General features: G+C 40.8%; 1 protein-coding gene across 2 annotated transcripts in view; it reads left to right on the top strand.

The window, feature by feature from the left end:
• The window catches only part of LOC118233292 (fibronectin type III domain-containing protein 5-like), a 33,122-nt gene extending 18,787 nt beyond the window's left edge, over positions 1-14,335 (top strand). The window contains exons 4-6 of one of the 2 annotated variants that reach the window (XM_035428827.1): positions 10,072-10,161; positions 10,682-10,863; positions 11,437-14,335. In XM_035428827.1, coding sequence (XP_035284718.1) covers positions 10,072-10,161; positions 10,682-10,821 — 230 coding nt within the window. In that variant the 3' untranslated portion in view covers positions 10,822-10,863; positions 11,437-14,335. The remainder of the gene's footprint in view (positions 1-10,071; positions 10,162-10,681; positions 10,864-11,436) is intronic. The other variant, XM_035428828.1, reaches the window with a different exon arrangement.
• Positions 14,336-16,934: the final 2,599 nt, after the last annotated feature.

Here is a 16,934-nt window from a genome sequence, read left to right as displayed (position 1 = left end):
ATTCTCAAGTATAAAATAGTGTACTTCAGGTATACTTCAGCGTACTATTTTTTCACAAAAGCAGTCAGAGGAAGAATTGTATGTGTATGAGGATGTTCACAAAAGGCTTGACAGAGGCAAAGATCAAAGGTACTCCTGCTCTTCATCATTCCCCCACTCTTTCTCACCATAGCTAGGGAGCCCATAGCCCTTCACTGTATCCCTGTGGATTTCTAATGATGATTATTGAGTGTGGCATATTGACCTTACTTAATCATCCCCAGAACTTCCCTTTCCTTTCTAACTGCCTTTTGATTTCCCACCAGCAAGGATGTTAGAATATAAACATTCCCTGTGAACACTGCTTCTTTTGAACCCTTTTACAGGAGGTAAATAGAGGCCTAATTGAGGTTCCATTGGACGCCAAAAAACCACTGCATGGCTTTTAACTTAACAAGGCAGTCATTACTGAGCTTTTGATGTCATCAGTGGGAACCCTAATGAAGTTTCTTGTTGATGGGAGACATTGGACTTGGAACATTACCGTGACTGAATGCTCTTGATGTAAACAGGGATCGAATTGAGAAATCAGTCATCGGCAGGTGCCCACAGCAAAGTATCCTTGTTGTGTACAAAATCTGGAGTACCAAAAACTGCAATTAATTCAAATCAAATACCATGTGACAATCAAGCAGATTCTTGATGGCTTATTAATGGTAAAATCATAACTTGCTGGTTCATTTCCCAGGTAGGACACTGCCTTTGTTCCCTTGAGCCAGGTACTTAACCTGAATTGCTTCTGTATATATCTATCTCATAAAAAACACGTTTTCAACGTACAAAAATGCCAAGTTACTAAAAAGTATTGATATCAAAATGACGCCAAGTTACGATACTACAAACAATATAGGCTATCTTGCCTCACCGAAATGACATAAGATGTATCTCAAAGCAATGCTACCCAATATTTCCTCAGTTCTTTCAAGTCACTTGGCCCTGTGTTTTCTAATCTTACCATTTCACAATGTCATGCAAACTTTCTGTCAGATCAAAGAGACAAATATTTCGAATTGCCTCATGGAACACATTGAACATTGTACATTGTACATTGAAATTAATGTATAAATTCATTAATGTACAGAACTGCTGCTGAGCAACGACAGGAAGCACATTTCTCCAGAAAACATGTTTATACTTGCTTCTGAACTGAATTTGAGTACATGTGCAAGTTATTGTATATTTGCTACGTACAATAAATAGCCTACTGCATGTAAAACACATATTGTACATACATACATAGAGAACTTCTTTATCCGCATGGGGACATTTCCCTGGCAGCATCTTACATTCACATTCACGAACACACTTGTACCAAGAAACATACTATCATTCACGCAACAGAAAGCCTGGGCAGCGAAATACATAGGCCTACATACCAATACAAATTGGACATACACACCTATTCAATCAATCTTGACTGTGAGAGAGCCATCCACACATATATTTGCCCTGTTCATGTAGTGCATGCTTATACACAGGGCCAAGTGACTTGAAAGAACTGAGGAAATATTGGGTAGCATTGCTTTGAGATACATCTTATGTCATTTCGGTGAGGCAAGATAGCCTATATTGTTTGTAGTATCGTAACTTGGCGTCATTTTGATATCAATACTTTTTAGTAACTTGGCATTTTTGTACGTTGAAAACGTGTTTTTTATGAGATATCAGTTCTTTTTGCAAAGCGTTTTATTATGAGAGTGAGAAATGCGACCCTGCAAGAAACGGTTGTGGATTATGGCTATCGTTGTGTGAATCTGTACAGTCTGATGAGCGTGTACCGTTCAGCAGTTTCGGTTTGCTATATATGTAAAACAGTGGCTGTGAGAAAGGATGCAGTGGCGTAAGCGTAAACGCATCAGAAACGCAGATGGACTATGGTATGTACTCACGGATTTGACGTCCATCCAACGAGCCTTGACTGACAAAGTAATCAACACGCCCGTAGAATTATAACTCCCTAGGTCGCAACTTGTGTAGCCTTCTGTCCTGCTCCGTTGTCTGTTATTTCGTGGAGATGCACTATTAGTGTTTGTAAGGTTTATCCTTCTGTCCTGCTCCATTGTCTGTTATTTCGTGGAGATGCACTTTTAGTGTTTGTAAGGTTTATAAGGCATTTTGATAGGCTAATCTGCAGGTAGGAATTCTCTTCGCCGTTTTGCTAAACTAGAACCGGAAAACATGATAGTGGAGAATAGGAGCAGACGCATATGTCCCAGCAGGCTTTGCATATGAGAGAATAACAACAGTGTGAGAGAAATTAAAATGAAATTACGAAATTCCGTAGTTGAAACAATATGTTTTTAGCAGAATGGGCATGTAGGTGAAGGTTGACATGATCACGGAGTATAGTGCGAAGTAAATGGAGTGACCATGAGCGAGCTTATATTCCTTATCAAATGGTATATATAACAGTCGGTATTGAATGTTGGTTGTTGAAGTGGAGGGTCAAATAACATTGCACACATTATTTGCCTGTAATATAATCTATTGCACGAATGTGTTTTTCTCATGTTCAGTGCTAGTAGTTATACTTATGAGTGAATCATGATTTTAAATGTAATGTTTTAATGTGGAGTTGCAGAACGTACATACGTAGTAATTGTGTGTAGCCTATGTGGCTAGATAGAGAACAGGGTGAGGTAACAGGAATGTAGAAACGTGGCATTTGCTGATATTAAGGTTTTGTACGGTAGCCAAGTGAAGAAATATAGTTAGTAGAAATGGCACAGTGGTGAACTGGTGTAACTTTTAAATAAAAAGAATACATTTGCGTCATGAAATGCATATGGGTGGCCGTGAGTGAGTGAGGTTTACCAGTGTGTGACTTCGTTAGCTAATGCCATAGCTATGCAATGCGTGAAATATCATTAGCGAACCTGCCGGTGGTTTTAAAGAAGAACACAAGCCAGTAAGCACAGAAGAGCTTCCGTTGAATCCATATGGTTTAGCAATATTGTAGCCGGTCAATAACTGAACGTACAGACGGTAAGTCATAATGCATATATCTTAGCAATATTGTAGCCGGTTAATAACTGAACGGTGAACGGCGGGTAGAAATGGTGCAAAAGCAATTATTAAGAAGTAGTAGACAATTATTAGTGAGGGTCGAAGCAAGTTAAAGAAACGTGTTCCAAGCTGGGCTTGAACATACGACCCAGTGTTCCCAAGCCTGTAACCTTACCCACTAGGCCACGGATGGATTAGCTGTTCAAACTGCGGAGTTGCAGAATGTACATAAGTAGTAATTGTTTGTAGCGTATGTGGCTAGATAGAGAACAGAGCGAGGTAACATGAATGTAGAAATAGAAACGTGGCGTTTGCTGATATGAAAGTTTTGTACGGTAGCCAAGTGAAGAAATATAGTTAATAGAAATGGCACAGTGGTGAACTGGTGTAACTTTTTAATGAAAGGAATACATTTGCCGTGACTTCGTTAGCTAATGCCATAGCTATGCAATGCGTGAAATATCATTAGCAAACCTGCCGGTGGTTTTAAAGAACACAGGCCAGTAAGCACAGAAGAGCTCCCGTTGAATCCATGTGGCTTAGCAATATTGTAGCCGGTTAATAACTGAACGGTGAACGGCGGGTAAATATGGTGCAAAAGCAATAATTGATAAGTAGGCTAGTAGACAATTATTAGTGAGGGTTGAAGCAGGTTGAAGAAAGGTGTTCCAAGCTGGGCTTGAACCTACGACCCCATGTTCCCAAGACTGTAACCTTACCCACTAGGCCACAGGCGGACTAGCTGTTTGAACGGGAAATGTTTCAGAATAAAAATGTATGGGTATTTTGCGTGTGTATGCGCGTTTTTGATTGGGTCGTGTAGGGCAGATTTGGCTGGTGTCAGTGAAATGTCCAATGGGGAGACATGTTGTTAGTGGGATAGGCGGCAGGAAAAATAAGAATGAGAAGAAGAAGAAAGAGAAGAAGAAGAAGAAGAAGAAGAAGAAGGAGAAAACGCAAAATCCCCTTAGTTTGGGGCTTTATTGTGTGGACATGTGAAGTTGTTTATGAATTCTGTCTGTTGAAATGGGGTCAGAATGTACAGAATTTAATGTTTTTAAGGGCTGAGTGTCTGTGGCTGTTGTGGTTATTTCTGTGGGGAACCCTGAAAAGTGCCAAACTCTCGGTGCTGTATAGGTATGGGGGCATGCCCCCGCCAAGGCGTAACTTGGCAGGATGGCATACCTGCCATCCCAATCACACTCTTCGCCCAAGCGGCCAAAACCAGACTTCGTTTTTGAAGCTCATTTCCTGGTGTTGTAGTTCCTGGTTGCTCACTAGCGCCACTACGGATGGCTCCAGTATAGGTGTTTTCATATCCAGTTTCCATGTAAGTCTACGGTACAAATGCAATAAAAATACAAAGCCACTAATTTTTTCTCACAAGAACAAATAGTCATAATAGGTGTATTTTATTCGTCTTATGACTGTCCATGGGTCTATTTTATGATTTATTGCATCATTTGGGCACAGGGCCAATATTTGTTCTGGACCAATGAGGTACAGCTTGCGTCACTTCCGGATTACTTCGGAGGACTATGCTACAGTAGGGGCCACAGTCTATGGTCACTGGGGTGGGCGGTGGCGCTTCTTGGCCTTGCCATTGCGGCTCCGGCTACGGTCCGCCTGTGCTAAGTCTGAAAATGCAGGCATCCCATTTCGTGGTGATTTCATTATGGCGTGTGCTATTTACAGCTGCACTAGACGACCATAAAATAATCCTCCTCTTAAGTTTTTCGGTAGCCGAGTCATTTTTACTATTTCCTTTAGCCTACTTAACCAAATAATTAGTTGGCAGAAAGCGTAATCAGCTTGCTATATTTGGTAGTCCAGTAGTAGCCTATGCTAAAACAGTTCGCAACTTCGGCTACCAAGCCATTTGACTAGCTAGCTAACCTTAACCGGCAATCTGTCAGACGTGTTTGGCGGCTTGTCAGTCGTGTACATTCCGTAAATGTCTACCTGGGCCATGCTTCAAGCATGTGACAAAGCTACTATAATCCCGATTTTGGGATAAACACTTTTTCAGTTTCACGAAGCGAATTAAGAGTCTCAAGGTTCATTTGCTGAAATCACACACACAGAATTTAACGAAATTAACCATCTTGGCATTTAGAAAGGAATATGTTTTTAGCATTTAAGAGACCGACAAGCTAGGCATTTAAGACAGTGGTTCTCAGAATCGGTTCTGGGGGCTCCTTGCGTATATTGGCTTTTCTCCATTGGTTTTGATGATTTACAAGAAAAAAACGATAGCCTAATAATAATTAGAAATTCAACGTAGGCTACATTATTTTTGTCTTCATGCACCAGGTGGAAAACTTGCTGTACAAAGTGCGTTGTCATATTTACACGCCTGCAGATCAGTTATTAAAATACTTGGTAGATTTGTTAATAACCGCTGACAGTGTTAATTTTTATTCGGTAGAAAGTGATTTGCGAACGATCGGTCAGCTAGCGTCACCCAGCAAGTGAACACCACAAACGGCGATGGAGTAGCTAGTAGTAGCAGTTACTGGCTCATTAACTGACTGGCGAAAACCTACGACGATAACTTGCTCGGTTAACAGCAGATCTACCAGACAGTTATACGAAAATTAGCCTAGTCAAATCACCAGTAGCCTACACATCTCCGATTGATTGACCATCAGTGTAGTCAATGTTCTTCCCCTGTGGTTCATATTGCTAATGCGTGAGCTAACCACGGATAGCCTACCTAGCTCACTGGCAAGCTGATATGCTAGTTAAGCATATTCGTTTTGCTGAGAAACATGAATTGAAGATAACTGAACATAGCCTAATTGTATTTTTAATGTCATACATATAACGTGATTACATGACAGTACAGTCACGGATGGAAATTAAACTCCGTAAACATCTGATAATATATTTTAAAACATAACGGCAGACAGTCAGCTAGCCTCGTTCAGGTTGATGGGCTTTTCCGCACCGGACTGTCAATCAAATTGTAAAAATCACAGAGCGGCTTTTAAACTCTGTGGTTTTGGCTCCAACTCCAAAATGGCCGCGCCCGCCATTGAGCTTCAAAACGTATTTTCGGAGACCCACGGAGAGTCAATGGGTGACGTCACAGTAGCTTTGTCCATATTTTTTACAGTCTCTGTCTTCGCCACAAGTACAAGATGACGTAAATTGTGTACGCGCACGTATTGGATGTTTTACGGACAGTAGAAGTGACGTCAAATCCACTATAAAATCGTCGCCCAGAGGCGCTCTGCTCGTAGAGTAACTTTCTAACCCTAAGTATTTTTTTACTTTCTCGTTGACATGGTTGCTGTTTTGTCTCTTGCTTTCAGGAACCTCACGGGAAGCTTTGGGCGTATTGACGGAATCCACGAAAAAAAGTCTAGAGGCTTACTCTGCTGTGCTCTGTCACGCGGTGAAGCGTGCCATGGCTGCGGACAGCTCGGCTGCCGCTAAGAGTTTGTCTCTGAGGCCGTGGCACTGCTTCCTGGGTAATGTAAAACTGAGTAGATTAAACTGAATGCTGCTTTACCTTTTGCGAATCCTTCCCAATGGGCTCGCAAGAAAACCAGCGTTCAAACAAACAAAAATCAAAGTATGTACATATGTTTTGGTCTAACCTTGGTTAACAAATGTTGTGTTCGTTTAGCTTTTTAACGCGCGTTAGTCTGAGAATTTGTCAACCGAAGTAGCTAACTTAATTAAATTGCTTAACATTTTTAAGGCGGCAAAGTTCACTCCTATACGAGTTTTAATAACTGAACGGTGAACGGCGGGTAGAAATGGTGCAAAAGCAATTATTAAGAAGTAGTAGACAATTATTAGTGAGGGTCGAAGCAAGTTAAAGAAACGTGTTCCAAGCTGGGCTTGAACATACGACCCAGTGTTCCCAAGCCTGTAACCTTACCCACTAGGCCACGGATGGATTAGCTGTTCAAACTGCGGAGTTGCAGAATGTACATAAGTAGTAATTGTTTGTAGCGTATGTGGCTAGATAGAGAACAGAGCGAGGTAACATGAATGTAGAAATAGAAACGTGGCGTTTGCTGATATGAAAGTTTTGTACGGTAGCCAAGTGAAGAAATATAGTTAATAGAAATGGCACAGTGGTGAACTGGTGTAACTTTTTAATGAAAGGAATACATTTGCCGTGACTTCGTTAGCTAATGCCATAGCTATGCAATGCGTGAAATATCATTAGCAAACCTGCCGGTGGTTTTAAAGAACACAGGCCAGTAAGCACAGAAGAGCTCCCGTTGAATCCATGTGGCTTAGCAATATTGTAGCCGGTTAATAACTGAACGGTGAACGGCGGGTAAATATGGTGCAAAAGCAATAATTGATAAGTAGGCTAGTAGACAATTATTAGTGAGGGTTGAAGCAGGTTGAAGAAAGGTGTTCCAAGCTGGGCTTGAACCTACGACCCCGTGTTCCCAAGACTGTAACCTTACCCACTAGGCCACAGGCGGACTAGCTGTTTGAACGGGAAATGTTTCAGAATAAAAATGTATGGGTATTTTGCGTGTGTATGCGCGTTTTTGATTGGGTCGTGTAGGGCAGATTTGGCTGGTGTCAGTGAAATGTCCAATGGGGAGACATGTTGTTAGTGGGATAGGCGGCAGGAAAAATAAGAATGAGAAGAAGAAGAAAGAGAAGAAGAAGAAGGAGAAAACGCAAAATCCCCTTAGTTTGGGGCTTTATTGTGTGGACATGTGAAGTTGTTTATGAATTCTGTCTGTTGAAATGGGGTCAGAATGTACAGAATTTAATGTTTTTAAGGGCTGAGTGTCTGTGGCTGTTGTGGTTATTTCTGTGGGGAACCCTGAAAAGTGCCAAACTCTCGGTGCTGTATAGGTATGGGGGCATGCCCCCGCCAAGGCGTAACTTGGCGGGATGGCATACCTGCCATCCCAATACATAGATTTCTCTATAAGTCGCTCTGGATAAGAGCATCTGCTAAATGCCTGTAATGTAATGTAATATGCAAATGCCCTGATCCAGGCTGTTAAAGGGCTTCAGGCAGCTTTTCATTCTTTACAAGCTGCTCTGCTTAATCTGAAATTGGTTTTAAATGCTAAGAAAACAAAGTTCATGGTTTTTTCAAAGGTTCATTCTCAGTTATCTGAAAGCTTTATCATTTTTACATGTGATGGTAACCCCATTGAAAGGGTTCGTTCTTATTTCTTATTCAAGTATTTGGATATAGTTAAATGACAGGGATATCTAAAATTTTACAAGGAAGCCTAAAATGAAGCTTGACGTTGTACTTCGCAAATAAATCATGTTTAACTTGTAATGCTAAGAAACTTGTTGAATCGCAATATCATTGTGCATTCCCAGTAGCCTACTTAACTCTTGGTAAACTGCTTTTAGTTATTATGCGCTATGGTCTTAGAACAAATTACGAAACAAACTCAAATTAGACTGTTTCATATTGGTGGCAGATTTTAAAATCACCATATAAAACATTGTAAATGCTCTGTGTAATGAAGATGTAGTACTCGAATTTCATTTGTGATTATTTATTTATTTATTTATTTCATAAAACTGTATGTTTTATATGTTATATGTGTCGTATTGTTTATATTGTCGCTGTGTTGTATGCTACCTTGGGCAAGTCTCTCTTGAGAAAGAGATTCCAGATCTCAATGAGTCTTGGTTAAGCCTCATTGTTTTCGTTGTTTTTTTTTTTTTTTTTAACCGATTTTCTCCAAAAATGTTTCCATCTATCAAAAATTGTTCCTGCTTGTGTGTGATTAGGTAAGCACGGTCCTCTTGTGGCGAAATTGACCCTTTGTCAAGCCCCAGCCAAATTGCCATCTCCTTCCGTTTCGCAAAGCAAGTTTCCAGAGAAAATCCATTCATTAATTTGTACATACTTTATCAGATTTAACACGGACTTCACACTTGTTAATCGAGTGACTCCTTGGTAGGCTATGTTACAATGCACTCCATTTAATACACAGTCATTTTGAAAAACGGCTTTATTTTCCGGACTAAGTAGCCTACCGGAGGCTACTGTTACCGTATTCGACCAATGCTTAGTATAGTGTACATAGCTAACACTTTTTTATTTTAGCTTTGATATACCGATAGGCTACAACTCCTTATATTACAATCCTCATAGCTAGAAAGTAATGATTTTGAATGAAAGCGTGATGGACTCTATAGTGGTTAGCAACAGTTGCTGTGCACAGGAACGCTCTGATTGGTGATTCAGCTAACCGTAGGACGGCTTGGAAGAAGCTTCCCGAAATAGAAAGTGGAGAGAAAATAGGGATAAATCTCAAACAAGCTGCTCATTATGAAATTAAAAGCCGTTATCAATGTTTGGAATTTAAATCAAAATTTAAATTTTATTTCTGAACTCTGATCTTTGCATTGTTATTTTTATGATGTGATTTTCACCAGGATGTTTGCTTTAGGCTATTTTTTCCTACCAATTTCCACAATTTTTATTATTCTAAATAAACACCAATAAATTCCAGGATTTATTTTTATTTTACTTGAAAAAAAAAAAACCGAAAAAATGAGCCTTTTTAAAGGTCAAATAAAATAATGAAATAAACAGTAATTATCTAATACATGCATTACATTATTTAAACAAATAATGTAATACTTTGTACATTCTGTAACCTTGCTATATAGTTGTGTAGTTGCCAGCTGGCATTTGACAACCTTCAGAGGGTGTAGGTTGTATAAGATGTTCCATTATGTATAACCAATGACCATATTTGGGACCATGTAACACGTGCAGGTCTGTAGGAAGACTAACTACATGACATGTTTCCAGGTGTGTGGAAAAACTATTCAACAGGTGCAGGGAGCTATAGAAAATTATTAAATGTGTGCATATCAAGTGAACCGGTGTGCAGATCTACAGGTAACCTATGTGACAGGTGTACTGGTGTGCTGTTCTGCAGACCTACAGGTAAACTGTTGCCCAGATGTCCGAATGGACAGGTAAACTGTTAAAGAAGTGTGCACATCTGCAGTATAGCAGTGAGGAGGCATTCGGTCCTGTCTGTTCTCCCCTCGTAGACGAGGTGACCATACAGCAGGTGGGGCAGAGCGCCCAGCTGAGGGCAGGGGAGCTGATCATCATTGTGGTGGTGCTGATCATGTGGGCAGGTAAGGTGGGACCACACTACAAACTGGTCAAACACACACAGGCAGACCCAAACGCATAGCCTCCTCCATACAGCTGAATGGAACCATTTAATAATACACATGCATACATGCATCACCATAATTCCACTGTGGGTTTACACAATAATGCTGTCATTGGTCATTCGCATAAATAATTGTTAAAATGCTGCTGAACAGACTTGTTTGTGCCCTTGGTGGAATCTACTTGAAGTATGAATATTCATAGTCTTTAATGAGAAGGACACAAAATCCTACCAAGTATAATTATGCCAGATGTTTTGTGTTCCAGTCCATTGCCAAAATCTATTATTATTCCACTTCCAGGCAGGTTATCATAAATAAAGATAATGTATACTGTTGCCAATATTCAACTTTGGTTGGTCTGTGACACAAATAAATCTACATATGCAACTATGCATGTCCGAGATTTTCGATGCACTTTCTGAAAATATAACATAATGTTTTTTTTGTTGCCCCCTTCCCTTCCATCTTCCTTACTCAGGTGTGATTGCTCTATTCTGCCGCCAGTATGACATCATAAAAGACAATGAACCAAACAACAACAAGGATAAAGCCAAGAACTCGTCAGAGTGTAGCACTCCAGAGCACCCAACGGGGGGGCTGTTGCGCAGCAAGGTCTAATCAACCCCCCTCCCACCACCACCAGGCCCCAGCCCTGAGCAGGTGACTCCCAACTATCACAACCCACTAACAACAACATGCTCAAAGTTCTCACATTACTGCAACAGTGACTGCACTGCACAGCCAACTCATTCTCAGCTATTGGTACAACATTGAAAATGGGTTAGCTAGGCAGAGCAGTAAATTGAAACTTGTCCAGTGCAAGTCTGGTTCTCATTGATACACCACACCAGAAGAGCAGAGCACCAGTCACCCAGTACAGTGTAACAATGTTCCCCAAATATATGTAAAAGCATCATGGGGCATGCCGTGCGCCACTGAAGACTGGGGTTGGCTGTCGTTGGGTGTTTCTGAGCTGGATTCAGGCACACTGGAATGTGTTGGTTCGGCTGTGAGACTGTGTTCAGCAGGCCTGACAGGAAATTTATTTTAAATTTTAAGTTGGGGACATAAAACCACGGCTTGCGTGACAATTGTATTTATTGAACTGGCTAAAGAGAAATAATTATTATTGTTATTATTATTTTTTTTATTATTATTATTATTATTATTATTATATTTCTTGTCTCACTGAAATATGTTTAGCTGTTTTTACTGTTTTGTTTATGCTTATAGCTTCCCAAGAGCTATAGAAGGCCATACTGCCCATATTCATGCAAAGGGATTCCAAATCATCAGAGATTCCAAGTCAAGGGAACAACCAAACAAAAGGCATTCTGGGAAGAGGCAGGAATTATGGGAGTGTTCTCTGAGCCCCGCTGTCCCCGTCCACCCCCTCCTGCCCAGCAGGCGGTGGTCTGAACAGGGAGCTCCTGTGGGTACAGAGAGACAATGGCCAGACTTGGTCGGACCTGTGAAACTCTTCTTCTACAGGGACGAACCGCCACCCAGAGTGCACCTCTCTGCTCCAATGCAGCAGCGCAGATAAGGTGAGATCTGTCGGCCATGAAGAAGTAGGCAGTGAATACACTGATGTGGGGAGGAAAGGAACATTTTTCTCAGCTTTCTCTTCTTATCAGTAAGCAAGGAGGACTTCCACTTCCACTCTTCACTGCCACTGCCTTTTCCACTTTTTAACTCTTCTGCTTTTCTGAGGTGGGAGAGACTTACTTCAAATTATCTCTTTTCTGTTTTGATTCTGTCTTTCTCTCTCTCCCTCGCTCTCTCACTTCTCTCTCTGGCATTCTGCTCTTTTTATTCTCTCTTCACTCTGGTCTCCCTATCTCCCTTCTCTCTTTTACATGTCTACATTCATGAATGGTTTTAGTCTGAACTTTATTAGACAAGTACCATGAATTTGTCATTAGAATGAAAGCTGATCCTATTTTCTGAAACTTTAAAGCTTTATTTAATCCTGAAACCACGTGATAGTCAATGAGATCTCTTCAGCACAAGAGATTACTCTTTTCAATAAGCACATAAATCACATATTTTTCTTTTTTTAGTAGTATTGGTATAATCATTTTAAATATAAGATGGTTATGGTTCTGGTTCTGGTTGATTATGATAACCATAATTATCACTGTTGTTATTATTTGTATTAGTAATGGTAGTGTAAGCCGTAGCAATATCAGTATTATTTCGGTCACTTTGAATAATTCATTTTTCAAAAACAAGAGCTGCTAATACAGTTGTTGATGAAAAGCAATCGCACGCCTGGCATCTCTGTGTTTTTGTCCCACTTATTGTAATGCTTCATCTGTTTCCTTCTCTCTGGCATAACAAATCCAACCTTGGAAGTTTTGTGATCTGTCAGATTTAGACATCTCTCCAAAAGGTATTAAAGGTGATGTAAAGCCTTAGACGAAATCTCCAAAGTTACCCAGAGAAGAAACTTAATCAGTCTTGTAGATATTTTGTAGGGGGTCAGCATTGCTCTTGACCCTGAGAGCAGAGATAATCACTGCAGTGACAAGATTTATGTCTTTAGTTCACACAAGTTGACCAATGACTCACAATGATGAGGATCAGCTATTCAAGATAAACATGTTCAGTGTTCAAGTGGTCTGAACTGGAGTTTTACACAGCTAGTGTGCTCATTGTCATTGATTCAATAAGATTTCACTGAACAGCAATAAGTCCAAGGTCAAAAAAGTCAAGAGACATGATTCACAAGACACAGACAGCTCAGGCTTTCGAGTGACAGGCAGAGCACATGGAGGAGCTTCGCTCTGCCGAAAGCTCATTCCACTGCAGGCTGACACACAGCATAGAATCCTTGTCGCTCCCCTTCATCCTTTCAGCCCAGCTGATCAAGGGCAAACCCCGTCAGCTCAGCCCCATTCTGCAAACTGTGCTGGCCTTCTTACAAGTGGGCTGTGGCCAGAGTTACCAGGCTGCTTAGTAACCTCGCTGCTAAAGATATAAGCTGTAACATTGAAATCAACACTTTGTAAATAATTAACAGTGAAATGACCTTGTTTGAAACCGTGAAGCAGCGCAGAGGGAAAAAAAATAGGGAATAAAAAACTCTAGCATTTGAAAAAAAACTTCACAAATGAAAGTGAAGTTGTGTGCAATTAGTCTGTACAGCACATACTGGTGTGGTCAGCTGTGTCTTCAGGTTGAACCAGCCTGGTTCCAGCTCAGCAGAGGTAGAGTGAACAGAGTCTCAGTGGACCCATATCTTAACACAACAGAGCAAACGCCTCAGCTTTTCAGAAAGCAGTTTTCCTACCCAGCTGTAATTTCCTCTCTGAACGGATATGCAAAGTGTTACACGTCTTTTGACTTTTCGTCTTTTTGGGAGAAGCGCCATCCACCATACCATTGTTGGCCATCATCATGGACCCCCGCCACGGTCGCCAACCTTTCATGTGTTTGCCCACCCCAGGCCACCTCCCACCAACTCCGTTTGCCTTGTTATCACGGGTGACCCTCCTCTGCGTCACCAGACAGAAGGACAGATATTTAAGAGGAAGCACAGAGCAGGCAAGCTCCGCCCCTCTATTTCCCTCTACAGCACAGTTGCCCTATTGCATTTGTCTCTGCCACCAGGACCAGAAGTGACCTGAAGGTGTTCATCTGCTGGGCTTTCAACATGTAGCAGAGCAGATACGTTCCTCAGCCAGCTCATGCATATGAAAATGACAAAACCGAAAGTCTGGAATACTGTAAAACTGCCTTAAATTCCAGGCTGATGGTTGGAATTTTTAATTCTGTCTCTTGACAAGGAATTTTCTTTTTATATATCCAATAACCTGTTGTTGATGTGTTTGTGGAGCGGTTGTTTGAAAATGCTGTGATATTACAGAAATTCAGTTATTTTACTGTATTAATTTATATTGCTGCATTAATTTGTCTCATCTGTAGAAACTAAAAGGCCTGCATTCGTTTGTGAAGGGACAAGGTTAGGGAAGGCACTATTAGCAATGGGACCTTGATCACTTGATGTCAGTTTTGGTTAGCAACCATTTGCTGCTACTATTTTCTGTTCACTCATACTCCTGGTAATCTGTATTTATGAATAGTACTGGTGTTGTTCAAATCAAAATTAAAGCCAGCTTGCTAAAGATTCAAATGAGCTTGACATTTTTTGAAAAAGGCCAATACCTCTGGTGAGTTCCGGGCATGTCCACAACCAATACCTCTGGGCACGGCTACCGGGGAGGAGACCCAGGGGCAGACCTAGGACATGCTGGAGGGATTATATCCACCGGCTGGCCTGGGATTTCGCCTTGGGATCCACCGGGAAGACTTTGGCGGAAGTTGCTAGGGAGTGGGACGTCTGGGCTGCTCTGCTTGCCCTGTTGCCACCGTGACCCTATCTGGATTAAGTAGTCAGAAAATGGATGGAAGGATGGATGGATGGCCCTCAACTGCTGTATTGTTAGGGGCAGGGAGAGGGCTATTGGCCATCCGAAGTGCCAGTGCACATAGTCAGTATGCTGTCAGCTTCAAGAAATGAAATGAAAATGAAACCCAGGAAAAGTAATGGATGTTCGATTCATTACAGACTTTCAGGACAGCTGTCAGAGCCTTCGATTTTCCATCCGCCCTTTGTGTCCTTACGGCCAACCAATAGCTTGACCCTGAGAGTAGATGCCTTACCGATGCTTACTGACTTATCCTGGAAAACATCACATTAATTTGCAGCTCTGACAGGATATGCATGTAAAATGATAACTCCAAGGTAAAGCACATCATTTAACCTAAAAACAGCCCAAGGTTTCCTTTACCTGTGACTGTGTTTCATCCCTGTCACTCCCTCCGGGTGAGAACTGCACATTTCTCTTTTAATGACTGATAATTAACCTTGGCTGCAGGGAGAACAGCAGGCGGTGGTATGACAGATAGGCAATATCAATATTCCATCCCTGTAGCTTATTTAAGAAAGCCAGAGGGGAAGGATGCCAGCAGAATGATGGCTGATGTTTACATTTATTACTTTCTGACTTTCAGTTTCCCTCCCTCTTTGTCTCTATGCTTCACTCTCTCCCAAAAACAGCCTCAGTTTGAGGGTGAGATAGACTCTTCCCATCAGTCAGCTGAACTGCAGTACAGTGGAGGGAGGGACACGCATTTGATTGATATGTTCTAGTCTTGTGCAGTGTTTCATCTGCCACATTAACAAACTTATAAATGACGTAAACTGTGTAAAGCATTCCTGAAAGGCAGAAACTGTCGGAGCGTAAGGCCAGTAGTGCAGTGGCCTTTCAATCGATCAGTGCTTGCCTTCTTTTTAAGAGATCATAGATACAAATGATCTGCTTGGATGCTTCATTTGAGCTGAAGGAATTTTCCGTCGCTGTTTTTTTAAATCCCTGTGAGCACGGACACCCTTTCTGTCTATTTTGTGCTTTTTGTAAGCTCCTTCTTTGAATCAGCATGCAAAAGCTGATGTGAATGCAAGCTTAGTGGCTGTTTGTAAATAGATTACTTGCCTTTGAATTCAATGTGAAATCTTTCGAGTAGACTCCTTCACTGCAGTGCAGTAAGGGTGAGTAATTTTGTTAATCTGTAATCGCATTTGGATAGTCTCAGGCTTATGGTACGGTTTCGCACAACAGTACAGAGCAGGTTAAAGGCCCAAAAGTGAATTGGGGGCAGAGACATGTAGTAGCATTCAAGGAAAGTAAAATCACTCACAGTCCTGTTCCACACTAATGGATGACTTGGGCTAGGGTTTTTAAAAAAAATGCAACCTGAATTCTACTACAGTTGTTGCCATCTTCTGAACCATTCCCACTGTCGCCACAAAGCGTGTTCCTTTTGGTGCATGCCCTAGCACAAGGTCCTGTAATCTTCTGATATTCTTACAGGCCAAGCCATGGAATTGTCTGAAAAGATGATGCTACTCACTTCTGGCATGGGACCTCAATAAGAAATAGTAAAGTGTTACAGAACTCTGCTTTGAATAAAAACTACTATGGGGGAAATATTCTTACAGTACACTGGCTTTTTCCACATACAAACACAGCACTCTTCTTTATATATTCAGTTTTATTTTATTTTTCATGACATCAATACCCAAAATGAAAATCAAGCAACATGCTGCACTGTCATAATAAAGGAGGCTGTTCTTTCGTACACTCAACACAATTGTTTTAGGAGAAACCTCTATTTGTGACCAAATTATGATTCAAATCATACAATGCCAAAGGTCCTTTAAAAACACCAGCCCTTATACAACAGTAGTATGTTGAATATGAAGTATAATTTCAAATAGTGAAGTGTTTATCTGTGTATTTGTGTAATCTTCTGAATATCACAAAAGGACAGACATAGAAAAACATTCTAAAATATATGAGTATAGATTATTTTCCTAATAAAAGCGCAAATGGTTAAAATGCTTATTTGTTTCATGAAGCTCTGATGTATTTTGGTCCTGGCATTGAAAGGTTAAAGCTCTATTTCATGACAGCCTAAATGTATGATCCAATATGACATTAGATCATGGAAAGTAACACTCTATCTACGTCTGTCTCGCTCTCTCAATCGGAATAATTTCTTCTTGATTTTGCATGTGTTATCAGAGGGAGAATTTTTCAATAATGCCAAACAAAACTGGGTTTTTAATGTTTAGACCATTCCTTGTCCATTTAAGTTTAAGTTTTTACTCAAACCTAGTTCTAACTCAAAACAAGACACTTTTGTAGACCAGTTTAGAAAGG

This window comes from Anguilla anguilla, chromosome 8 (genome assembly GCF_013347855.1).
Source record: "Anguilla anguilla isolate fAngAng1 chromosome 8, fAngAng1.pri, whole genome shotgun sequence".
NCBI classification, from domain to species: domain Eukaryota; kingdom Metazoa; phylum Chordata; class Actinopteri; order Anguilliformes; family Anguillidae; genus Anguilla; species Anguilla anguilla.
Note: the sequence above shows the minus strand (reverse complement) of the source record. Positions and strands in the feature narration are given on the sequence as shown.